Source organism: Miniopterus natalensis, chromosome 1, assembly GCF_054644295.1.
Source record: "Miniopterus natalensis isolate mMinNat1 chromosome 1, mMinNat1.hap1, whole genome shotgun sequence".
Taxonomy (NCBI): Eukaryota; Metazoa; Chordata; class Mammalia; order Chiroptera; family Miniopteridae; genus Miniopterus; species Miniopterus natalensis.
This window is the reverse complement of record NC_142081.1, coordinates 35849369-35877285: the sequence shown is the minus strand read 5'-3', so window position 1 is coordinate 35877285 and position 27917 is coordinate 35849369. Positions and strand designations below refer to the sequence as shown.

Here is a 27917-nt window from a genome sequence, read left to right as displayed (position 1 = left end):
AGTCAAGAGACTTTCTCCCCCATGCATGACAGGGAAGCAAATGATCCAAACCTCTGTGCCAGGTCTTTTCTGGGGTAAAACTTTACATATTTTCATAGTAAACTTAAGTCTTATCAGGAAAACAGAGTACTTTGGTAGCAATCATTTGATAGTAAAAACATATTACAATGTTTGACTATAAGATAGAAAGACGTTGCTTAAAAAAAAAATGTTTTTTTAAGACTACATCTTTTGGTAAATAATTAGAAACCAAAGGAATTGAGGAGGTAATCTGTCAGAAGCTTTTCTTTTACCTACAGTGCAGTTGAAGAAAGAGATGAAAAAAACCCAAAAACTAACTTTACCAATTCTGTTTCTTTTACCCAATTAGTGCCCTTAAAATACAAATCAACCAAAAATTCAATTATCTTTACATTTATGTAAAATACAGACGCCTTTGTCTAATGCTCTGGGTTTTTAGTAAAGACTTACTATTTACAAACAATTCCTCACACCACCAACTTCCAAAAAACAATCATCCAAATGAACAAAAAGGAAAAACAGAAATTCCTCTAAACCCTCGGTACCTTTGGATTCAAATCAAAAAAGCTGTAATACTTGAATCGGAGCAGCAAGGCTTCATTCTCCTTCACGTCTTGTTCCATGAGAGATCTTGAGGAATCAAGCCACCTGGACAAGGGAACAAGAGCAGCAGAGCAAAGCAGGACACATTTAGTAAACTATTTCCACCTCTACTTGGATAAATTCTTCAATTGTATCTATATTTTAAAACTTACCCTTGGTTGATTTTTGCTTTGTCGAGAAGAGCTTGAGGCTTGAACATTTTTGCCAAGATCTCTGGTGATGTGATTGGCTGACTGACAGCGAGTATGCCAGGGTTGCCTTCTGACAAAGCACTGTCACCGAACCACGCAGAGGTCGGCGACAAGGGGCTTCCATCATGAGCATCGTAAGTGGGGGTCATTGTTTTACTATAAAGTCCGGGGCTTGAATATATACTTCCTAATAAACGACACGAAAAAGAGGTAGTGAGTGTGAAGCATAGAATCTTAGTTTTCAAAAACATATGCCACAATAAGAAAGCTTAGGACACTACCTGTCTTGAAAACATGTGAATAACACTCTACTTGTATAACATTAGGTCATATAATAACAAGGCCAAATGAATGTAATTAAGTTGGTGGAAATTCTGGGGGGGGGAGAATCAGTTTAAGAGAATTAGAATGTAAGTTAAGGCTATAGCTAAAGCAGACCAACACGTTCTGTTTTTAATTGTGGCAAGGCTCACCTTTCAGAGGGCCAATGTAAAGAACATCAGTGCCTATAGGAAAGGAAAGAAAGGAATTCAGAAGGTAAAGGAAAGGCAACAATAGAAGACAGAAACAAAAGAATGAAAATGAAAAGGAAATGGAAAAAAGAAAAAACAGGATTTTCCTATTGTGACTCATAAACTGAAGTACATATTTCAAGTGGATTTAAGAATAAAGAACCTTAGAAGCTACAACCTAAGTAAGTTTTCTATCCAATTCAAAAGAATGAAGTTGTGCTTTAGTCAAGTGTCTAGTAACAAACATGTCCATGTTGATCACCCTTTGAAACCCACGCCCCGTTTTAAGACGCTCAATGTAAGTAAATCAATTCTCATTAAGAAAATAATTCTATGTTAGTGTTTTCTCAGTGAATAGCTAAACTGGATCCAACATTTACAAATAAAATATTACAAGTAAAGGGGTAGAGCCCTGACTGGTGTTGCTCAGTGGTCAGAGCACCAGCCCGCACACCAAAGGGTCATGGGTTCGATTCCCAATCAAGCGCACATACCTGGGTTGCAGATTCGATCCCTGGTCCCAGTTCGGGCACATGCAGGAGGCAGCCAATTAAGTCTCTCTCTCACACGGATCTCTCTCTCTCTCTCTCTCTCTCTCTCCCCCCCCGACCCTCCCCCTCCCTTCCACTCTCTCTAAAAATCAACAGGGGGAAAAACTTCAGGTGAGGATTAACAACAACAAAGGAAAGGGGCAGATAAAATTTTGCTCTGGAAAGAGGCTAATTAACTAACAAAGCTACATTTTACAATGAAAACCCTGAAGGGATACTATCTTTTTAATCTTCTGATTCCTTGGTATTAAGGAACTAGGCATATAGTAGAGGCTACATAAATAAAAATTTGTTGAATTAGTCAACCGATATATCCTCTGTCATTTCAACTGCAAAAATTAAGGTGATTAAAGACTTTTTTTTTTAAAGGTTCAGCACCTCTCCTCCAAAGTCCCTACTCTGTTAATTCTATTTTGACTGTAGTCATACTTTTAAAAAAGAAAATGGGTAAATGGGTATCACACTGTTAATGGATGATGGAAAGAGAACGAAGGGTGGCTGTTTCCCTTACCTGATTTAGGAATATCTCCTTTCCTCTCTAACTCCTACCCCACACAATGTTAGGAACAATTACCTAAGTGGTGGCAATGCTAGAGATTTTTGTAGTTGTCATGACTTAGTCTAGGAAGATAACACAATAAAAAAAGAAAAAAACTTCTTGCTAGCTACAGGATATCATTTGATGTCCCTAATATGTGTTCTTGCAATGTTAGCACTAAAGCCACTTGTAGAATCTGAACATTGTTAAACTTAACTAAGCAACAAATCTGTGGACTCTCCTTCTTAGAGTTAAAGAACATTGGGATACTATTATTCGTAGCTTTAAAAGCTAGAACCTTCAACTACAAGGGCACTTGAGTAAAGTTAGAATTGACAATTTTCTTTATGAAGTTTCTAAAACAGAAGATATATTCCCTTAAATCACACATTTACTAGAATCAGCCCCACTCAAATCTCTCTCCTCTCAACTTCATGTTCTTTGTACACGTCACTGTTTCTATTTATTCTTACTTTGTTAGGCACTCTATGGTAATGCTCATTTGTTGTTCCCAACAACCTTATTATTCTCATTTTAGAGGAACAGACGGAGGCACAGAGAGGTTAAACAACTTGTCCGATCGATGTTAAGAACTATTCAGTTGTGGAGCCAGGCTATCATCAGCCAGTCTGACTGCAGCTACAAACACTGCCTCCAGTGAACTATAACTTATTTAAACCATTCCCAATGGTGCACATTTACTTGTTTAGTGTTTGTTACTGATGTCATCAATGCTGTTGCAAAAAAAAAAAATTTATCTAATAAGCATTTTTGTGCTTATTTCCCAATTCTAGCAGCACTGCTAGGTCAGAGGGTATGTGCACTTTAAACTCCTTTTAAGTCTCAGTTCAATGACAATCCCAACTAGCCTGTATTCCTGTTTGCCCCAGTTAAAACACATTTGAAGCAGAAAACAAATACAAGGTTAGATGAAAAACTATACTTAGCAACAAAACACGAGTTTGCTGAATTGCAGAGAAAAGTAACTTAAAACTAGGAGAAGGAATAAAGAGTTCCACAAGCACTACAGTCTCAGGCCACCTGCTATAGATATTTAAAAAAAACCTTAACGCCCTGGCCAGTGTGACTCAGTAGGTTGAGTGTCATCCCATGCACCAGAAGGTCGCAGGTTTGATTCCCAGTCAGGGCACATGCCATTGGGGTTGCAGGCTCCATCCCCAGCACGGGTGAGCAGGAGGCAGTCAATCAATGTTTCTCTCTCACATGGATGTTTCTCTCTTTCTCCCCCACTTCTTCTCTCTCTAAAAATCAATTTAGAAATATTAAAAAAATAAAAATAAAAACTGGGCCCTATTAGCCCGAGAGTATTGCTATATGTTAACACAGGAGAATCTGCCTCGTAACTTATTATAGATCATATTCTTATATATTTTTAAAGAAAGTACTAAAGTATTTTAATACAATTTAGAATTTTTTCATCAAAACATCTCATACCAAATGACAAGTGAGTTAAAAAATATAAATGTTGACATTACAGAAAAATTAAAATATTATCAATATGAAATAATTTTGAAAGTATTAAAAGGAAATTAAAATAATTTTTATATTTGTGAAGATTCTTTTTTTTGATATTTCCATCATTGTTATTTTTCACTTACAGTTGACATATGTTTCAGGTATACTCCCCAATGATTAGACATTACAGGTACATAACTTACTCCAACTGTTTATATAGCAGTTATACACAGCAATCAAGAGATGGCTACTTCTTGAAAGGAAGTAAGTAGCAAGGGAAGACAGTAAGTTGAAGTGTAATTTTCACATTCAGTTTAATAAATTTTCTGTACTATTTAAAATTTTCATAATGAGGCTATATTAAAGTATGACTTCTGAATTTAAAAAGTTACTAGTCTGCCCTGGCTGGCATGGCTCAGTTGGACTGTGTACCTGAGGGTCAAGGGTGCGATTCCAGTCAAGGGCACATTCCTGGGTTGCAGGTTTGATCCCCGCTCATGGCTGGGGCGCTTTGGGGAGGCAACCAATCAATGGCTCTCTCTCACATCCATGTTTCTCTTTCTCTCCTCCTCCCCCCCCCTTTCATCAATGGAAACATACCCTCCTCAGGTAAGGATTAAAGAAAAAAGATACCAGGTCTATGGTATGCATTGCTAAGTGAAAAAAATAAAAACTACAAATGTATGTATAAATCTCACTTTCATTAAGAACAAAAATGAATACATAGTTCTATAACATCTAAATTTTTACTATGTGCATGCACTGATTTTCCTGACAGTGCCAAGCAAGTGAGTACTGATCACTTCCTATATGTATTATTTTAGGGCCCACAGTTTTCCTGCCTTCAGGATTTTTTTAGAAAGTTTCTGCTGAGATCATTTTGTATTTCTACTTACATAATACATCCTGAAATTAGTAATCTGTACATGAGTACTATATTGTAAAATTTATTTTTGGAAAAACTGTTTTCCCTAGACCCGGGATCAGGCTAGTTCAATAGGTTCCCTCCAATAGGTAATTAGAAATTAGATATTAACCTAGTTACAGCTAGGAAGTGGAAAAGCAATCAAGAATGTGCCATTTGACCACAGCCGTGTAAGCAAGGTATTTAAGAACTCATAGAACTTTATCATAATTCTATGTAAGAATCTGACTATAGTCTGAGAATCATTAACTCACACTCATGATCCTTTACCTCCTAAAACATTACTTTAAAAAAAATTAGCTCTGTTGAGTTATAATTTACACACTAATATTTTACCAAATGTTCCTATTAGAATTCACAAAATATTTACTTTAAGTATAACTGGATAGATCAATGTCACATAATGTTCAGAAACACAAGTGTTGGAGCCAGGCAGACCTGGATTTGAATTCTAGCTCTGCCCCTTATTAGCTTAGGCAAATTACTTACTCCTTGTAGGATATTCTTTCCTTATAATTAAAACAGGTATAATGCCACCAAAACTGCAGAGGTTCTGTGAGGCTCAAATGAAAAATAATGTATGTATTAAATAAGAGTGATTCATTGAATACATATTTTTGTTGATCATGTGCACACTGAGATGCCTACATTCAAGAAGCATGTGGGAACAAAGGGAAACTTTTCTCCTCAGTAAAATGAAGATTATATCTAATCCTCACCACACCTGCAGCAGAGGAATATTTGTGAAGCACTGAGCATAGTGCCTAAGGTCCTGAAGATGCTGTGTATTTAGATATATGGACCTGTTGCTACTTATTGACACAACATGCAACTGATTATATTTTTCAGTATTTGGTCCAATAATTGATTCAAGTCCTAACAAATCATGAAAGCAGGCAAACTAGACAGTTAATATTTCTTTTAAAAGTTAATTGCACATTACTTTTTACATGTGTATGGCATTCATTGGACTCCTTCCCTAGAGACCATCAGTCCTCTACGTATCACTATCTTTGTGTACTTTCTTAATATTTCATACCAACTTGCTGGAACTCCTCAAATGTTTTAAATTAAACTGCTTGGGTTTAGACAACTAAAAACTATTTTTTAATGCCTTCACTCAAAACAGTTGCTTCACAAGACAGCACATAGTCTATGATTCATTCATAAGATTCAACAGGAAACGCTAATCTGTGGTCACAGAGGCAAAAAGTGGCTATTCTGTGGGATAATGACCGGGAAAAGGCATGTGGGAAGCCTGGGTTGTGGGAACCATGCTATATGCTATATCACATCCTGGGTGATGATAAGGTATATATGTCTGTAAATATTCATCTGTAATTTAAAATTTATTCACTTTACTATAATACCTCAATTAAAAAACACCCTGCAGTTACTTAGTTTATGGCTTTCCTTCATCTAAATTCATCATCCTTTGTTTTCAAATTGTTTTTCCTTTAAGCACTACAAAATCTCTCGCTTGCAATTCTAAGGTGAATCCTGCCTGATTTCAACCACCCCAAAATCACCTAACAAGTACAGGGTGGGACAAATGTAGGCTTACAGTTGTGAGTACACAAAACAGAGTTTATTCTTGTATTATTTTTAGTTATTTGTATTATTTGCTGTATGAAACTGTAAACCTACTTTTGCCAACCCTGTATACTTTTTTATATAGTTCTATATTGCAAGAATTAAATGAGTTTCCATTTAAACTATAAAATAACTGAAAACAGGGACTGTGTCTACTGTCAGGTGCGTTCATCAATATAAATCATGTCTAAATCAAATTTTAAAATTAACCTTATTCTAATGATAAACATATTCTTTTATTCTCTTTTACACCTCCTTAATCTATAGGTTCCTACCAGTACCTGAAAAACCCTTTCCCTTCATTCCCTCCAACACACTCACTGACTGGAAGTATATCTGGTATTCTTTGTAAAACAATGACTTGTTCATTTTGTAACATATTCAGAAACCAAAGGCTCTACAATGCACTACACTAAATTCCTCAGCCTGACATTACCTGCTAGTGTGATCCTGAAGTTCCTTGGAGGTCTCTCCCCCATGAACTGGCTCAACTGGTTTGTTCATGTTTTGTACTTTCCTTCAGCCAGCATGTTCTCTGTCAACAGCATTCTTTCTGCTTGGGTTGCCTTTTCTTCCCATCAAAATCTTAGCCATTGGACCTTCACAGCTTAACTCACAAACTTGCTTCCCCAAACCACACACTGAATACCGTATACCCTACTTAGAATGGTCTGTCTTCTGAATCCTCACCTTAAATGTAGTAACTGTTTTTTTCAACTAGCCTATAAACTACTTAAGAGTAAGGCTTATTTTATTTCTTGCTATCTCCCAAATGCAATCAGTACATGAGTAGTGACATAAAAATAACAAGGTTGCCCAGCCGAGCGTGGCTCAGCGGTTGAGCATCGACCTAGGATCCAGGCGATCGGGGAACATCGATTCCCGGTCAGGGCACATGCCCGGGTTGAGGGCTGCAGCCGATCAATGGCTCTCATCATTGATGTTTCTATCTCTCTCTCTTCCTCTTTCTGAAATCAATAAAGATATATTTAAAAAAAAAAAAAAAAAGACCTGACAAAAGTGAAATGTCTTAACAAAATAGTGGTGTTTTTTATGGAATACAGAAAAAAGAAACCAAATTCTAAAAAACTATCCAATACCTGAAAAGCAAAGAACTGAGCCCAGTTAACTGACAGGTCACAGGTATACACGTTTCCGTTTCAGAACGTTGCTGTCCAGTCATGAGGGAAAAGCAGCTGGCCACACGGGCGAGTTCTGGCTCGAAATAGCCAATTAGCAAGGTGTTTAAGATACTGCCCCTTTTTGACTCTTCCTGAGCAGAGAACCAGCCTTCCTCTTTACTGATCCAACTATTAATACCTGACATGATGATCTGCATGTGACACACTCAGGTGATAATTTCACGATTGAGGGAAAATATGCTGAAGGTCAGTTTTTGTTTTTTTAACTTGACCCCTCTCCTGACCTATGTAATCCATTTATTCACTATCAAAAAGACAGAGGAATACAGTCCATGGTTCTCACATTGAACCCTTGCTTGGAGAGACTCACCTGATCCAGGTGTAATAAGAGGTCCCTCTAATTCAAGTGCCTCATCTTCAGACTGGTCATCTAGCTTTTTCTTTTTTTTCTTTGTTGGATCTCTGGGCTTTTTCAAGAGGGAAAGTTCTTCAGGGTGTCTGATATCTATTAAGATAAGAAAACATTATTCTACTAGAAAAACAGAAAATTTAAACACTTTACACCTGGTCAATCCACCTATTAATCCATTTCAAAACAAGAATTTGTAATTTCCTTCTGTGCATGTGTTTGTTTTGTCACATATTAGTGCCATGCAAACAACTAAAACATAACATTTTATTAAGTTTTTTATTTACTGATTTGAGAGAGAGGAAAGGAGAGGGACAGAGAGAAATGTCGATTTGTTGTTCCACCCATCCATGCACTTACTGGTTGACTCCTGCATGTGCCCCGGCCAGGGATCAAACCCGAAACCCTGAGGTATCATCAGGATGATGCTCCAACCAACAGAGCCACCTGGCCAAGGCTGAAATGTGACATTTAAAAAATAACCTACTAAAGCACTCCTAATTCACATCTACCTAATAAATGTAGTGACCTTGAAGTGGAAAGATAATGATCTACAGCACAAAAAGAAAACATAAGAATTCTTACTTACATATTTATTTTTATTTAAAACCATGACAAATTAAGCTTTATATTATATGGCAGCCCTCATTCATTCTTCATGTAAAGTAAATGTAATGAAAACTTTCATACCATTGCCAAATCTCAAAATTTTAACTGATTCAAACTTTTCTGCCTTGTATCAAATGGCTAAAGTTTCTGTTTTTTCTATTCATTTATGTGAAGGATCTGATTAGAGGCAAAATCGTTAAAGTAACAAAAGGAATTAAAGACAGTCCAAATAGGCATTATTACACTACATTTTATATATATTACCATGTCCATGAATTGCAAGAATTGTTAAGAAGTAAATTCTCCCCCAAATGAGCTAAAGACTCAATGGAATCCTATTCAAAATTCCAACCTGTGTTTTTGTACAAATTGACTGTAAAATTTATGTGGAAATGAGAACAATCTTAGAATAGTAAAGGCACTTTTGAAAAAGATTAAAGTTGGAGGGCTTATATTACCTGATTTCAAGACATAAAGCTACCACAATCAAGACAGTGTAAATGATAAGACATATAGATGAATAGAAGAGAGGGCCCAGAAACAGATCCACATATAGGTGGTCAACTATTTTAAACAAAGGTGCCATGGCGATTCAAGGGAAAAGGACAATCTTTTCAACAGTGCTGAATTAGGGTCATGCATTTTTTTAAAAAGAACATTAGTCCTTACCTAATACAATGTGCAAAAATTAAATCTAAGTGGATCACAATCCTAAAAGAAAGTATGAGTAGAAAGATTTCTTAGATAGGACACACACACACACTGCCCTTTATTTTGTTTAAAAAGCCAAAAACAGCCCTGGCCAGGTGACTTAGAACGTCATCTCGATACACCAAGGTTGTGGGTTCAATCCCCTGTCAGGGCACACACAAAAATCAACCAATGAGTGTATAAATGGGCGGAACAGCAAATCGATGTTTCTCTCCCACTCTCTCTCTAAATAAATAAATAAATAAATAAATAAATAAATAAATAAATAAATAAATAAATATCAATAAAATGTAAAAAAAAAAAAAAAAGCCCAAAACAAAAACATGCTCTTTGAGAGATACTGTTGAGATAACAAAAAGGCAAGAGGCATACTGGGACAAAATATTCATAAAACATATATGTATATCTGACAAAGGACTTGTATCCAAAATATAATAAGAACCCATACAAATGACAAGTCTACAGTGACAGAGCAGATCAATGGTTTTCTGGCTAAAGTGTGAGGGCTTTAGTTTAATGGATGTGTTCTGTATCCTGACTATGGTAGTTTCTCAGATGTAAACATTTGTCAAAACTCATCAAATTGTACACTTCAAATAGGTTCAATTTATTTTATATCAATTATACCAAAATAAAGTTGATCATGAAATAGCATAAAGATATGGAGAGCCAACGGGGGGAAAAAAGCAGAAGGGAGGTCCTGGCCAGTGTGGCTCAGTTGATTCCCGGTCAGGGCACATACCCAGGTTGTGGGTTTGAGCTCCCAGTTGGGGTGCCTACAGGAGGCAGGCAGTTGATGTTTCTCCCTTTTCCCCTATCTCTTCCTCTCCTCTCTCTCTAAAATCAACAAAAACATATATATGTGTATACACACACACACACACATATAAAGCAGAAGGGAGAAGCACTGGATCTATCGTAATATTTGACAGCGCTACACTATCTGTCAGGGTATGACAGAGTAGACGACAGAATACGAATCACTGTGTAACTTGTAATGCTATAGGACTGCTAGGTTACTAGACCCAAGTTTTGCACGTGGTAGTAAAACTTGTACCTTCAGGAGTCCAGAATATCCACTAGATTCCATCCAGTATTATAAATTCAGGAAGCTGTTTGTAGGGGACCTGGAATTAGGATGGACTGTACTGCTGCAGGGCTGAGGAGGTGCAATTTGAGGTAGAAGCACACAAACTACCTGGATTCAAATATCAGCTCCCCTACTTGTTAGCTGTGTGACTTTGGGCAAGCTACTCAGCCTGTCAGTGTCTTAGTTTCCTCATCTGTAAAATGAGGCAGTGGTTGTGAAAATTAAACTATTCATATGGGTAAAGTTCCTTGAACAGGGCAGGCACATAAGTACTTCGTAAATGTTAGGTGTTAATGCTTTTCTCTAGCTTTAAAAATCATACAATCACTTGGAAATTACAAAAAATATAATCAAGTTCTTTAAAACCTGTTCTTGAATAATGGAATATGACTATGTAAATAAATGATCATTTTAACACATGTATAAAATTCTACTGAGTAGATATGTCATAATTTAACCATTCTTCTAATACTGAGTCCATTATAAACAATGGTTATCTAAACATCTATATACGTATTTTTCCACATTTTATTTCTTTAAGAGTCCATCGAAGTAGATTTACTCATCAAAGGTTATAACAACTTTAAGGCAAAAGTGTTCAAGATGGGCACGTGTTATTTTTTAAAGCTTGCTTATATGAAAAACAGTATGGCCTTAGCAAGTCTGACTCAGTGGCTAGAGCATCAGCCCTCTGACTGAAAGGTCCTGGGTTCGATTCCAGCCAAGGGCACGTACCTACTTTTGCAGGCTTGATCCCAGCCCCAGGTTGGGGAACATTTGGGAGGCAACCAATCGATGTATCTCTCTCCATATCAATGTTTTGTCTCTCTCCCTTTTACTCTCTCTGAAATGCAATGGAAAAAATATCCTTGGGTGAAGATTAAAAAAAAACAGTATGTTTATCTCCCTGCTTTAATTTACATTTCTTTGATTAGTAGTGAGGTAGCACATTTCCTCAAGGGTTTTTAGCCATTTATATATATTTCCTTCTTTTGCTCATTTTTCTATTAGATTTCTTCAAAGTTAATTTGCAAGTAAAGCAACAGTGGCAATTACTGCAAACAACTTTGGACTTTCCTTTTTTAAAGTTTTATATAATATTGTATCCTGTGTTTAAAAAAGAAGCCCAAATAAATCTTTTAATAACTATATAGGTTTTTTGTTTCTCTGTCAGTTATTTAAATTTTACCATTAGGAACTCTGATACACATTAGGTTTTTGTTCTGTATTTTACAGGCTATTTTCTGAGAATGTTTTCCTAAAACATGAAAATAAAATTACCATAAAAACTGTCCTGAACAGAGAGGTTACCAGATAGTAGGTGAACATAACTGCTTTTTAATTATTAATAAATTTGGGGTAAGTACATCTAAAGTACTAAAAAGCAGAAATCATGTTAAATGCTTGTTCCTTAAAATCTATCACTTTCTCAAAAGCTTCTAGGTGTATCTGATTTCTTTTTAAAGTGAAAAAATAGGACAGCATATTCTTTACGTAAAGTTACATAATTAAAAGTCACGGATTTTCTTCATTCTTATATATCCAATGTATAAAGAAGTTAACCCACTTATCCTCAAATGCAATTTTGGGGGTTTGACACATTAGCAGTAATTGCTATGATTATGTAGATTCAGAAACTCATAAGATATTTCAGGTATATCTTTTGAACCATATTATCTTATTAATAAAATCAAACCATCATTTCCTGGACTACTTCGAAGAGAAACAAGATTTAACATTCTAAGAGACCTAATGATTTATGAGTTGCAGTTTAGTGTACCCACACTAAATAATTCTCAGTGTACCCACAGTTTTGAATGCCACCACTGCCCATGTTGGGAGAATCCCCTACAGCGGGGTGACAAGCTAAACCCCACTCACTGCAAAGCTTCCTACTCCTATGGGGTATTTGCAGAGCCCCATCATGAAAAGCCCCTGGGCATACACTAATCATGGACCTGCTGTGAAGAGGCTTTGCAAATGGAATTAAAGTTGTTAAAGTTGTTAAAGTTGTTAAATGGAATTAAAGTTGTTAGAAAGTTGATTTTAGGGAGAATATCCTGGATTGTCTAGGTAGGTGTCACGAAATCACATGCGGCCTTCCAAATAAAAAAGGAAGGAGAGAGAGAAGCAGGGGAGAGAGGAGACAGAAGGAAAGGTCAGACAGATCTGAAGAGGAAGAACAACTGGATTTGCTGTCACTGGCTTTGGAGAGAGGGGGCAACAAGTCAAGAATTCAGGAGGCTGCTAGGAGCGGAGAATAACCCCGGGCAGACAAACCAGGGGGAACTGCAATCCTACAACCACATGGAGCCAAACTCTACCATATAGATTTCTTCTCAGAACCTTCAGGAAGGAGCACAGCCCCACCGACACCGTAACTCCGCCTTATAAGCCCTAAGCATGGACCCTGCTCAGCCATCTATTTGACCGCCTTCACCCCCTTGTTCTCCTCTAACCCGCCCCCCCCTTCCCCTCCGTTAACCACCATTGTGCTGTATCTGTGAGCTTACACAGGGAGGCTTTTCTGTGGTCAAAAACTTAGAATCAGTTTCATAAATACCTAAGAATGTGACTACTGAGTCATATGGCAAGACTATGTTTAGCTTTGTAAGGAACTGCCAACTATAACATAATTTTTCATAAAATGGTGCTAGAACAACTGGACACTCAGGTGCAAAAAAATGAATCTATACCTGGACCTTTCACCTGCACAAAAGTTAACGCAAATGTATCACCGGGCTAAATGTAAAACACTAAACTATGAAACCCCTGTAAGATAACATAGGAAAAAACCTTGGGGATGACCTTGGGGTGGGTGATGACTTTTTAGATACAATAAAAGCATAATCCAAAAAAGAAATAATTGATAAACTGGAGTTCATTAAAATTAATTTCTGCTCTCTGAAAGAAACTGAAAGGTAATGAAAAGACAAGCCAGGGACTGGGAGAAAATATCTGCATAAGACTGAATCTGATAAAGGACTGTTATCCAAAATATATAAAGAACTTTTAAAACTCAACAATAAGACAACCACCAACCTGGTTTAAAAAATAGGCCAAAGACCTTAACAGACATCTCACCAAGATGTACAGACGGCAAAGGAGCCTATGAAAAGATGCTCCACATCATACATCATCAGGGAAATGCAAATTAGAACGAGATATCATCCCACATCTATTAGGATGGTCACTAACAACATCAAACGCTAGTGACAATTTAAAGCAATAGGAACTCTCATTCATTGCTGGTGTAAATGCAAAATTGTACAACTACTTTGGAAGACAGTTTGGCAGTTTCTCACAAATCTAAACAGATTCTAACCATCTGACCCAATAATCACACTTCTTAGTATTGACCCAAAGGAGTTGAAAATATATGAACACACAAAATCCTGCACATGGATGTTTATAGCGGCTGTATTTACAACTGTATAACTTGGAAACAACCGAGATGTCCTTCAATAGAATGAATAAGCTCTGGTACATCCAGACAATGGAATATTTTTTAGTGCTACAAAGAAATGAGCTATCAAGCCATGAAAAGACATGAATAAAACTTAGATGCATATTACTAAGTGACAGAAACCAATCTGAAAAGGCTATAAACTCTATGATTCCAACTGTAAGATGTTTTGGAAAAGGCAAAACTATAGATACAGTGAAGAAATTAGTGGTTGCCAAGGGGGAGGAAGGAAAGAAGAGAGCACAGAAGACTTTTAGGGCAGTGAAACTATTCTGTCTGATGATGTAATAATGATGGATGCGTGTTGTTATACATTTGTCCAAATCCACAGGCTGTACAACACCAAGAGGGTATCTAACATAAGTACTGACTCTGGATAATGATGACGTGTTAATGTAGGCTTACCTACTGCAACAAATGTACCCCTCTGGGGTGGGATGTTGACAGTGGGATGGGGTTAATGGAAACTCTGTACTTTCTCATCAGTTTTGCTGTGAGCCTACAGCTACTCTAAAATATTTTTAAAAAATTAACAAATAGGCAATTCAAAATAAAAGAAACTTAGATTAGATGGCCAATAAAGATACAAAAACATACTTAACTTTATAAACTAAAATGAAATGGTGTAAGGTTTTTTTCACTCAGAGAAGCAAACACTAAAAAACTGACAACATTCAAGTGTTAGTGATGATTTGGAGTGAGGGGTTTTCATACACTGTGGGTTGGAATATAAACTGGTAGAACCACTTGGGAGAGCAATTTGACAGCACTCTGAAATGAATTATATGTACACTTAAAACAATCCTACTTTTTCTTCAACACTCAAGAGAAATTCCTGTACCCACATTCGAAACTGTGTAAGAAAATACCCACATGGCAATGGATGTAACATGTACTATTTTGGGGTATACATTTGCACACAGGTATAAGTACGTGCATCCGTGTGTGTGTTTATGTATTTTTACAAGTACTGAGAGGATACACATTAAATTCACAGTAGTAGTTGCTTTTTAAGAGACTGTAACTCAAAACTTTACCTATATTATTCTGACTTAAGAGTTTGGCAAAATGATATCAACTATCAATTCCAAAAATTAATTCTAGAGGTAGGTAACTTATATGATTACCTGTACTTTTCTGTTATTTTAATTTTTCCTTAAAAATTTCATTAAATATAAAAACTATTATAATTTCAGAGTCATGAGATCAAAATAGTAATGTCTCTCCCCCTAACCAAGTGACTTTCAACCTTTGTCATCTCACGGCACACATCAACTAATTACTAAAATTCTGCAGCACACCAAAATATATAGGTATAATTTTGATTCACTCACACTAGATGGCTATTGTTGTGTTGGCTGTCGTTTGTTTTTTTTTTTTTAATATATCTTTATTGATTTCAGAGAGAGGAAAGGAGAGGGAGAGAAAGAGAAACATCAATGATGAGAGAGTCACTGATCAGCTGCCTCCTGCATGCCCCAGACTGGGGGGGATCAAGCCCGCAACCTGGGCATATGCCCCGACCGGTAATCGAACTCCAATCGCCTGGATCCTAGTCAACGCTCAACCACCGAGCCACACCCGGCGGGGCGGCTATTGTCATATTTCTTTGACAATCTAAGGGAAAAATCAGTGCCCTGACTAAACAGTCAGTATTGCATGTTTTAAAAATTCTTAGGCACACTGGCTTAAAATCGCTGCCCTAATCAATAGCACAATACAGTTATATACCAGTGATAAACACAACAGTCCACATTTTCTCTGATGGCTGAATACTTTCAGTCACATGACATAATTGGGTCAGCCAAAATTAATCCACATCTCATTTCAGAAAGCATAAATAGAATTACTACAGAAATGTTCAAATTGTAGACTGGTTAAGTAAGATGACACTCATAGCCATTTCCTTAGGAGCTGTGTCAGGCCCTTAATGCAGGAAATGACATAATTTGCCTGAATTGCTAAAAATCAAATAGTGACTTACGTGAAGGAAACCATGCAAAAGCTACATCCCTCTGAAAAGAATACGTTTCCTTCCCTGTTCTCTTCTCCTTCCCATCAAAATATGTCACCAGAATGAAGTTTTACAAAACCCTAAGTACCTGATACACTTCTAGTAAGGAAAGAATCTCTACTAGATTCCTCCTGTTCCTCCCTAATCCAACATTTCTTTATCTCAGAGTAATATAAAAACTTTAAAGAATAAAAATTCCATATATACAGACAAACTTAGATAGCTCAATGCAACCCCTACTCCTCGAGATAAGCTAAAAGTGATTCGTATCATACATGCATCACACAGCTCGTACTTCCATGGAGAATTTATCTAGTACTTACTAAAAGTCTTACAGATGTCAGAAACAGCTTTGAAGACTCTATCAGAAAAATTCACTTTCACTTTCACATACTTCATGTTGGGAAGCTGCAGGCGGAGCAGCTTGTGCTGGGGGGTGAACTGGAGCTTAGCATCCGCCTGAATGCCATACTTATCCAAGGTCCAATGTGTCTTAAGGAGCCAAGTTCTCTTCTTTTCCCACCAGAGAGCATGGTCAGACCAATCTTTTTTTACATCTATAAAAAAAAAAAAAGAACAAACAAAACACTTAAAAATCACCACGATTTTAGAAGCAGAAAACTAAATAATTGGGTATTTAATATAAACAATTAAATACTAAGTTCCTGTTATGTGATGGGTACAAAAGAAATACGAACAGCTGAGAAAACACATCCTCTGCCCTGGAAAGCCGGTATATGAGGGAGCTGAGGCAGAAGACGACCCAGGGCCACTAATAATGCCTAAGTGAGGTACAATATGGGACGCAGGACGCCAGGGAGAGTAAACATTCTCTGTAGTCCTTCAGAGAACAGAGAGGACCCTGCGGGCAGGAATCTGAAGGACACTGAGTGGAGTTGGTGGGTTCTGAGCCCAGCCTTGAGGAATGGACAATATTCTGATGAAAAGCAGGTGAGAAGGCTGCTGTTGGTGAGGCTGCGGGTGCTGAGGTGCGTAAGGAGTGGTGGAAAGTAAGACGGGACCAGAGGGAACGAAAACCAACAGCCTAGGTGAAGAAAAGCATGGGGGGAACCGCCCATGAGTAACACTCTGACCTGAGAGGAAAAACAAAACCTTTGCATCCCAATCTATCCAATGTTCTAAATATATTAGAAAAAAAGCCATAAAGTCACATTAACTTCCCCTCAATATATTTTGGTACAAGTGTAACAGAAAATGTTAGTATCTGTTAAACTATTTAACAGCCGTATGCCATTAAATGAAAGCAAATAAAGAATGTAATTTACACAAGATTTGGCTATCCCCAGATAACACAGATCTTAACAGTAAACTAGCAAAGTACACACAAAATCTAACTTCAGCTAGGTTTTAAAGAAGCAATAAAAGTGAAAAATTTTTGGATATGTTCAATTATGAACCAAAAAAAGGGGGAAATATTTTGAAAAAGGAACAATAGCCAAATAAAGCCATCCAAGGGAAGAAAAAAACAAAAAAAACCCACACCTGGAAAATAACATTCTTGCAAATAAAAACGAAAACTATTATCATGATTCTAATACAAAGATCATTTTAATTTAGCTTTAAGAAGAGCTGGTCAACTTTAAGAAAATAAGTTTAAAAGCATATACTAATCTGGAACATTTTAAAAACACAACTTTACCTGAAAGCCTCAAGAGGTTAAAAAAAAAAAAAAATCAAATTTCCACACTGATTATGCACCTACAAACACCTCCTACAGTCAAATTTTCTTGATATAACTGAACTTCTCCTCAACATAAAAGAAACACATTACAAATGGAAACAGACTTTCAATTACCCAGACATTAAACCTTTTTGTGACACAATGTATAGTACCCTGCATCTTAAGTTATTTTCCAGCTCAGAATTTGTCAACTAACTTAGGAACAACAAGTCTGATCTAGCTCACAGCAGACAGCCAAGGTTGAGACCTTTTCATACACAAGGTAAAAGGTCACACGTGATACAGATGGTTTACTTTTCAAGAATAGAGAGACCAGGGCAGAAAAAGATAAGTCTTGCAAAGAATGATAGTAACCACAGAGTAAGGCTGAGCTGAACAGAATTAACAGCAGGTAGGTAGGTATATAATATTTCTTCTCCAAGCCTTGGTCCAGTCACTTCTGTAGTACTCTGAGGAATCTACATATGTATTCCCAGTGGGGGGAGAAGGGAGGGGAAAAGCTGTACCCCTGTACCCTGCTAATAATAACAATAATAATAATACAACCTGTAAACACCTAATTTATCATTCAGGTTCTCCCAAAAGGCAAACCTGAGATAAGAACCTCGGTGCAGCCCAGCCGGGCGTGGCTCAGCAGGAGAGCTTCGACCTAGGATCCAGGTGATTGGAGGTCGGTTCCGGTCAGGGCACATGCCCGGGTTGCAGGCTCCGTCGCCAGTCGGGGGCGTGCAGGGGGCAGCCGATCAATGACTCTCTCATCATTGATGTTTCTCTCTCTCTCTCTCTCCCTCTCCTTTCCTCTCTCTGAAATCAATAAAGATGTATTTAAAAAAAACAACTTTGGTGCATATTTGGGGGAAGGGAGAACCAGGAAACACACTTGAGGGGATTAGAAAAAGTGAGTCTAGGAAGAAAGTCTATTGACTGGAGGTCAGTCCTGCGAGAGCCTTTGAAGCATCACGTAGAACATGCCTTAGAGTTGTCTCACTAAGGGAAGAGAAAGCCAGGGTATCTATCCACTTCCTTGGTTGAGGGTTGCTCCCAGGGCCATTAAATTCCCAGCACTTCCTGGCTGTCCCCCACCCTCACCCACCCTCACTCGGGCAGAGCAAACTCAGAGACCTAGTGCTTAAGGCAAGAATGAACTGTGGTGGGGGAGGGGGCTTCAACAGCATGTTACAAGCTTGAAAGAAATGCTTATTTGAACAGACAAAAATGTGCTGTTCTACAATGGTATCAGGACAGAAAGCAATACTATAAAGACAAAATAAATGGCAGCCTCAAATGTGGCCCAGCAGTAAAGGTGCTAAAACACAGAGGCAAAGATACCACGTGGTAAGGACCTGAGTAGCTCTTTGGAGTAAGTTACAGGAAAACCTCATAAAGAGGTCATCTGTCGCCAACACCAAAAGTTTAACGACAGCATCAACGATGTGGGGTGTGAAAAGTACTACTGGTCAAAATCAGATTTCTCAAGTCAAAACTACAAAAAGACGTGAATGGCCCCAGGGCCGAAGCCTGCCTTCTGCCTGGTCTTGTATGGCCCACCAGCTAAGAATGTTTTTTTACACTTTTAAAACAATTCTCAGACACCAACAGGGTGTCCAGGAATTCAACTCAATTCTGAGGAGGCTGTCTATCTGGAGATAGCATCAGATTCCACAGGTTAGGAGTTCAGTCCTACAGGACTGCCCCTTCCCTTCCCCCACCATACACACACTTCAAACGCTGGACGCAGGCCCACGTTTACCTGTACTTGGGACCGACTGGTTACAGATTAGAGGTAAAAACAACCCCCTCCAACTCAAAATGCCAACTGAAAGTCCAGGTTTTCACCTGGACTTCTAAACGACTGGCTATAAATCAGAGGTTCCCCTGACCCCCTCTCCCTTGGGTTTCATTAATTTGCTAGAATGGCTCACAGTACTCAGAGAAACACATTACTTACTAGATTACTGGCTTACTGTAAAAGGGTGTAACTAAGGAATAGCCAGATGGAAAGATGTACTGGGAAGGCATGTGGGAAGGGGCTCAGAGCTTCCATGCCCTCTCCAGGTCTGCCACTCTCCCTGCATCTCCATGTGTTCACCAACCCGGAAGCTTTCCCAATCCCTTGCTTTTGGATTTTTATGGAGGCTTCATGACATAGACATGATGGATTAAATCACTGGCCACTGATGCGACCTCCAGCCCCTCTCCCCTCCTGGAGGTCAGGGGGTCAAAATTCCACCCCTTCACTTCCTACGTGTCTAACCATTGTAAGGTACACCTGAAACTAATACAATATTGTGTGTCAACTATAATGGGGGGGGGGAGAAATTCCAACCCTCTAATTATATGGTTGGTTCTCATGGCAACCAGCCCCCATCCTTAGGTGCTTTCCAAGAGTCAGTTCATTAACATAACAAATACGCCTCCCAACACTTGGAAATTCCAACAGTCCCAGGAGCTGAGAGCCAGCAATTATGGAAGACCAAAGGTATATGAGAAACGTACTTTGGTCATCTGAATGATTAAATATATATTTCTTATAAATCACAATGTCGTAGGAGATAAAAAATAAAAAATTATTCACATAATTTTTATATAAAATTCACATTTCCGTGTTCATAGTTTTATGGAACACAGGGACAACCGTGTGCAGTGTCTACGGCTGCTTCTGCACTACAACGGCAGAGTAGTTGTGGTAGAGACCTTAGGACCCACAAAGCCCAAAATATTTATTTTCTGGACTTTTACAGAAAAACTTTGTGGGGCCTCTGATGCAATAAAATCTCAACTTTCCATCAATTAGGCTTCAAACTCTGACCTCAGAAACTGGTATCTCCCCTGATGCCAGTCTTCCTTTTTAAAGCCTGACCTCCCCCCTCAATTTCATCTTGGTGTTTCACACCAAAGCAGTCACCTGCATCCAGAGACAAGAAAGGGCATACGATCCAAAGATGTACTAGACACATATGAGTAGTGTCTTTACCCACAGAAGCAAAGGGTCTCTTACTGACTGGAAACACTGGTAAAACCTTTCTTTCTTACCCACAGAAAATAGTGGGTAACTGTTAGATGGGCCAGGTACAGAAAGTCACCAGGGCAGGAAGCCCCAATGCCTACTAGCAAGGGGCAAAACTGGGAAAACAAGAACCCTGTCCCAGGGAAACCTATCCTCCCCTAGCATATTGCTGCACTTGGACCCCCTGAGGGCTTCCTCCCTAAAGATAACATCTAGGCCTCAGCTCCAGGGCCAGAAAAGTAGCAAAACCAGACAAGTGACACCATGGCTGCCTCAGGACAGGCTACATGGACTAATGACCCCCTGCCCTAGCAGGGGAGTCCATGACCCTGAAAGAGCACCCCTGGAAAACTGATGACTATTCTATTGAGACCCTCCCCCTGAGACCTCCCCTAAGATTTCCACCAGCAAGAGAGAGATAAATACACTCAGGACAATGGACCCAGTGTGCACTCCCCATGAGGGGAGCACAGCAGCACCATCTCCTTCCCCCTTCTTCCCTCAGAGGGGACCCCAGGAGACTTGCAACCAGGGGAGCGATGGGCAGAAGCAGCTTGTCCCAGACTTACCCCCGAACCTGTCTCCAAGGCCCCCTTTTCTCTGACTCCTCAGTGAGCCACAGCAGCCCAGCCTGGGCTCTCCTGTTACTTCTATGCCCTTCCTTGTTTCACCGTCCTAAGTATATTTTTGCTGCCATCATGGACCCAATACCCTTTGACTCAGTGCTGTGTAGCCCTTCCCTTTGAATATCCCCATTCCCCATCCCCTTTTAATTAAATAAATTTAGTTTTTCTTTATTCACTGTCTGAGGTGGCTATTTAGCCTGCCTGCGGACCACTGACCTTAACCTTTCAGTAACAATACAGGAAAGAAAACATTACACAAACTAAAAGCAGAAACAGGACACCAGAAAAGATCATAAGTGTCAAAGCTGCATATGCCAAGAGACAGAAACAAAAAAGCAGGCATTCTGACAGAAAAGTAGACAGTGCTGGAAGATGGACTAGTTAGACTGTGGGAGCCTGTGACAGATGTTCAAATAGTAGAATTTTCGACAGCATTCCTGAAGACTCAAAAGGCCAGCAACCTAAACAGCATTTATTACAGGGTAGTCGCTACTACAGAATAACAACCGTGTCTATAAAATATTCATTAATTCAACAAATATCTAATGAACAGGTACTGTGTTCAAAAGTAGGGGCTGTTCTAGTGCCTGAGGTAGTGCAGAGAACAAAACTCCATCATCTCTGAAGAAAGCCAGTATGACCAGAGCGGAAGAGGTACAGGAAATAGGAGATGGCATCAGAAAGCAAGGCAGCAAGCAGCCTTGTAGGTCAAAGTTGTTTAGATTTTATTATGCGTATGAGAGAAGGCACTAGAAGAGTGGTTTTCAGTCTATTTCACATTAGATTATCTGAGCAACTTTTCAAATATACTAATGCTTAGACCCAGCCCATACTACTTTGGTTTTAAGCAGGGGAATGATTTATGTTTCAAAATCACTGATAATTTTGAAGAACTGCAGGGGGCAGGGGTGTACATGAGTAGAAATGAGACCACAAGAAGAGTTAAGGTGGGAGTGGAAATGATGGAAGTTTGAATTACCATGGTTGGGCAGTAAGGAAATACAAATGAGGAACAGAGATGACTCTCCCTGAGCATTTTGTTACAGCGGGGAGAACAAAGATGGTAGGTGGGTAGAAAGGGGGTGGAAAGTCCAAGGAGTATTTTTAATTTTCTTTTTAAGGAGGGAAAGCTATTACAGGATTACTGAAACAGTGACTGGAATGATCTTGTTGAGCTTAAAACATACTTACAATCATCATTCTTTAATTTTACTGCCCCTTAGCACAGAGTCACTGTGTCACAGTGTCACTTTAAAACTTTTTAGAGACTTGACTGAGCTCTCTTAAGTATGCAAGACAATGCTTTTCCCATCTTCCAGAAAAATCTTTCTTTGGTGCTAGCTCTGTATTATACTATGTATCTTACTTTGAAACTAACAGTATCTCCACACCAAGTTCCACAGATGGCTCCACTCAAGACATCACAAGAATATATCTATTCTACTCAGAAGTAGCAAAAACAAATTTTATACTGACTAAAATCCTGAGAAAAATGATATTAAACCTGAGAATATCAACTGAGAATCATTCACCTAGGCAAACATAAGTGCACATCAAAAACACTTAACTCCCCAGCCAGCGTGGCTCAGTGGTTGAGCATCGACCTATGATCCAGGAGATCACGGTTTGATTCCTGGTCAGGGCACATGTCTGGGCTACAGGCTTGATCCCCGGTGGGGGGCGTGCAGGAGGCAGCCAATCAATGACTCTCTCATCACTGATGTTTCTCTCTCTCCGAAATCAATATAGACATATTTAAAACAAACAAAACAACTGCACAAATTGTGTGTGTGGAAAGCAATATATCTGAATGCAATAGCCCGTGAAAGAACGTTGGTTGTCCAGTATATTATAGCACTGCTCGTCTCTACAGTGGCAAGTTAAACCATAACACACTATACAACTGTAACCTGTATAACACAATAGATTTCAGATATCAACACACATATTTACCTATTACTCTAGTTACAGACTAACCAGAAGCATAAAAACATGCTGACTCTAAAAGGAACATGGACATCTATAAATAACTATAGAAAGAAAATGCTACTGATTAGTAAAATAATAGTTTATTTTTCTTGTGTGGTGTTAGGGTTTATAAAGGAATAGTTATTGATAGTCCCTGCACTTGCATAATCTAAAGCTTTGAAATAACTTTCCATATGTGTTAACTCTCCTTCACATCACAATGTGGGCCCCGGATCATGTTCAAAATAAACAAACATTTCTGCCTTTCTAGAATGGCAGCCTTGGTTTCAAACATAACATCAAACAACTGAATGCAAAACACACACAAACACAAAGGAAAAATCAGCCAGGCACTTGCCATGGTAGGAGTTAGCCAGCACCACCAAGGCAGACTTGTTTCCATGAGCATTATGAAGTCACTCACGGGTAGATCATGCTCAACAACATACTCTAATAGGTTTTCCAATATCGTGATTTTCAGTTATGCTCCAGGTACTACGTAACCTTCTTTTATTTGGTATGCTGTGATTTTAAATTACTGTTTCTAGGTTTTCAGAAGCAACCTACCATAACAACAAACATTTTCAGGAAGAAAAACTGAAGGGAAAAATGCTGTACTATTATGAAACCCTTGTTTATTTTCCTTTTTGGGGGAAGAAAAGAAGGGATTTCATTATTTATTTATAAATTTAGCCTGTTTAGTAATTTTTAGAAGTCAAGAATTACTTAATTATGGCGTAATACAGAAGACAAAGATCTTCTATAACAACATTTGGTAAAATATGTTAATTTTTCAAAACATTTTGCCAAGATTCTGGAAAGAATTATTCCTGTGTTCCTCCCTCACTGAATCAAGCCAATCATGCTGTGTTGTGTTGCATATAAAATAGTACCTGACAGGCACTCAAATTCATATAATTAAAACTGAAAATGGCTAAAACATTAACCGAATCAATAAAAACCTCCCTTTCAACTGTAATGCTCCTCAAATTCAAGAAGCGGTTGTATATTTATTCTACAGAGATATCGTGTGTGTGTTCTAAGTAAGGAACAGAAGACGTAGGATTTCATCATTGGGGCTGAGCACACAAACACTGCTTATGTACTGGTACACTACCAAACGGCTTTTGGTGTCTCAGTGTTCACCTGTTCCATGAGTCACAAAAGAAAACAAAATTTCAAATTTTTTTCTGCTATAGAGGGAAATATTATATGCCCCTCTTTACACAATCACAGCTAGCTTACACTGCAGAAAATATGAGCAAGAACAAAGGAGATACACCAGCGATTTTCAACCCGTGTGCCGCGGCACACTCGTGTGCTGCAAGAATTTTTAAAACATGCAATACTTGACTATTTTAGTCAGGGCATTGACCTCTTTTCCCTTAGATTGCCAAATAAAAAAACAACAGCAGCCACATAATAGCCATCCAGTGTGAATGAATCAAAATTAGACAGGTTTTTGTTTGTTTGTTTTTGTCTGGTTGGCAAAAAAATATATTTTTTGGTGTGCCGCAGAATTTTAGTAATTAGTTTGTGTGCCATGATATGAAAAGGTTAGAAATCGCTGAAATACACTACTGATAACACCCTATTTAATCTTTTCCTAATAGAGCTAGCTACCAATTACTACCTGACCATTTTGATAAGGGCTTCTAAAATTCAATTTTTTGCTTTCACTTAGATAAAACTTTTGTTTAAGAAGTGAACAAAATGGTAAATAGAAAAGTAACCACATTTTAGTACCCACATTTTAAAAATAAGTAAAATAAGTAACTCATTAGTAATGGTTTGGAATGAAGACAGGATATTACTTTTAAGTGGCTTATATTTCTAGTTGCATATTTAAGAAAGTATTAATTCAAGAAGAAAATGCAAAATCTGTTTAGCATTCTCTTAATTTCCATAAACCAGAAGCAAAGTTTGTATTATTTTAGATAATCTCTGGTAACGCAACATTTCATTTTAAACCTTTAGTACAGAGCAGCTTTCTGGGCACATGCCTTATTTTTGGTAAATAGATATTTTTTAATTTTGCTAACATTGTTGATACTTTCTGCTGTCTCCTTTTGTTTACAATCCTCTTGAACCACAAATTAAGTAGTTTAACTATTACCATATTCAAGAGGTTTTTGCCTGTCTTTACTGATGGAAAAGAACACTTCAATCCCAGAGCTATAGTAACAAAACTAAGCAGTCTGGTCTGACACTACTGGCAAGCAAACTGACCAGACCAGACATCATGGGCCAGTGTCCTCCTAACCTCAAAATAAGACTTTCAACACCCCCCCCACACACACACACCATTTACTATACCACCCAGCCACTCATCTACCAAATTTAGAGGATTTTTCCTTCTTCATTTCACAACTAGGCAGATTGAAACAATTACTATAAATTTATGGTCAACAGGGTCCAAGATACACCAGTGGGCAATCCCACTCTGCTCCTTCTGTCCACCACTGTATTTCAAACATCTCAAACTTCCTCAAACTCCTGAGTGTCCTCCTTCTCGGCAGACAGCCATGAATTCTACTTCAGAAAATACAGAAGCCACCAGACTGGAAATGTTTCACCTATATGCCAACCAAATCTACAGAGCTCCTTCCATCTGCACCCCAATGGGTCGCGTGCCTTTTGTTATGAGGAAAGAAGCAAATCTCTTCCTACTCATCGGAAACCAATCCTGCTGCCTCTGCTCTGCTGCCCTTTCCACCTTCAACGAGCCATGCACTTCTCTCCCAACAACGGCTCCCTAGACAGCTCACCCATCCCCATGGCCTTACATGGCATGCTACCTTCCTAATTTGTATCTCCAGCCCAACCTTCTGCTTGGAGCGCCAGCTTATATACCCCACTGTCTAGCCCACATCTCCACCTGGATGTCTCACAGGCATCTCAAACTTAATATCTCCAAATTTAAAACCAGTCTTCTCCTATCCCTACTGTTACAAAATAGCACTAACCATCAACCCAGTTGCTCAAGTGAGAAATCTAAACGGAATGGATTCTTGTTTTCCTGTGTTCCCCACATTTATCAGCAAGCCCTTCTGTTTCACTTCCAAAAATCCCCACTTCAGTCTCCACTGCACCACCCTATTTCAAGCCATCATCTCTTCCAACGAGTACAGCAACAGCCTCCTATCAGGTCTCCTTGCTTCCTCTCAGTACTTTCCACACAACAGCCAAGGTGACCTATTCAACACTTCCATGCCATTCCCCTGATGAAAATCCTTCAACTGCTTCCAGCTGCATGTAGAAAAAATCCAAATGCCTATCATCGTCTACAAAGCCCCACACAATATGGTCCGTCTACTCTGAATTTATCCTGTGCTACTCTTTTTCTACTTCAGCCTCACTTGCAGCCTTCTTACTCTAAGAACTGTCTAAGAAATAAGCTCTCTCCTGCCTCAGTGGCTTTGAACATGCTATTATGCTTGTGAATCTCTAATTCCCTCTCATCTTTCAAAGTTCAGTTTAAATTCCATGTTCTCAGAGAAGCCTTCCTTGACCACCTTAGGGAAGACAAGCCTTCCCCTATGTCCTTCATTATTCTCTATTTCAGTACACCGTGGTAGCACTTATTAAAACTTATATCCATTTGTTTCTTCATAGGAGGGGATGTGTCTTTCTCCCCTACTATGTTATAAACTCTCAGAAGACAAGGACAGAGTCTATTTTGATCACCATTGTACAGGGTGGGGCAAAAGTAAGTTTACAGTTTTCTGTATGGAAAATAATGCGTTCTATTTATAATTAATAAATACAAGAATAAACTCTATGTTTTTTGTACTCATGACTGTGAACCTACTTTTGCTCCACCCTGTATTCCTACCACCTAGCTCAGTGCCTGGCACATAACATTTGATAAATGAATGGATCCTCATACTGAAAATGTTACAGGTAGTCCATTACTCTAAGAAAACATTAGTCCCAACAAGGAAATTATTCTTAAACCATCAAGAAAAATAACATAGCCCGGCCAGTATGGCTCAGCAGCTGAGCATCGACTTATGATCCAGGAGATCAAGGTTCAATTCCTGATCAGGGCACAAGCCCAGGCTGCTGGCTCCATCCCCAGCAGGGGGCGTGCAGGGGGCATGCAGGAGGCAGCCGATCAATGCCTCTCCCTCATCACTGATGTTTCTACCTCTCTCTCTCCCTTCTCCTCTCTCTGAAACCAATAAAAGTATATTAAAAAAGAAAAAAAGAAAAAAATATGTTAAGACTTGTTAATTTAATTGTATGTTCAAAAGTCCATTTTATCTTCCTGGCCTGTGTAGCCAAGTGGTTAGAGCATCGGCTTACCCACTGAAGGGTCGAGGTTTGATTCCAGGTCAAGGGCACGTACCTGGGATGCAGGTTGGGGCACAATCCCCAGCCCAGTTGGGACACATGCAGGAGGCAAACCCATCAATGTGTCTCTCTCATATTGATGTTTCTCCACCCCCAACTCTCTCTAAAAAAAAAAATCAATGGAAAATATATCCTTGGGTGAAGATTAACAAACAAACACAAAATCCATTTTATCTTCTTCGACTTCAGAATTAAAACATGCTTCTATATAACTACAAATGCAGCAGAAATTCCCCTAGACATGGGGAATCAAACTGACTTCCTCTTCTTTCTCCCAACTTCTAAAACAAATGAATTACTTCGCTCAAGATAATCCCGATTATGCAAAGTCACTATGTTACATTCATTTGTTTGTCTTAGAATTCTGACTCACCAGAGAAATATTATAAACAATAGGGCTGTTACCC

At 38.6% G+C, this 27917-nt stretch overlaps 1 protein-coding gene across 2 annotated transcripts in view; it reads right to left on the bottom strand.

Moving 5' to 3' along the window:
* Window positions 1–27917, bottom strand: part of FERMT2 (FERM domain containing kindlin 2) — a 63943-nt gene that overhangs the window by 19392 nt on the left and 16634 nt on the right. For both annotated transcript variants that reach the window (XM_087820420.1, XM_087820425.1), the window contains exons 3-6: window positions 16175–16408; window positions 7923–8057; window positions 777–1002; window positions 567–669 (exon numbers count right to left, since the gene is read on the bottom strand). In XM_087820420.1, the coding sequence (XP_087676546.1) occupies window positions 567–669; window positions 777–1002; window positions 7923–8057; window positions 16175–16408 (698 nt within the window). The remainder of the gene's footprint in view (window positions 1–566; window positions 670–776; window positions 1003–7922; window positions 8058–16174; window positions 16409–27917) is intronic.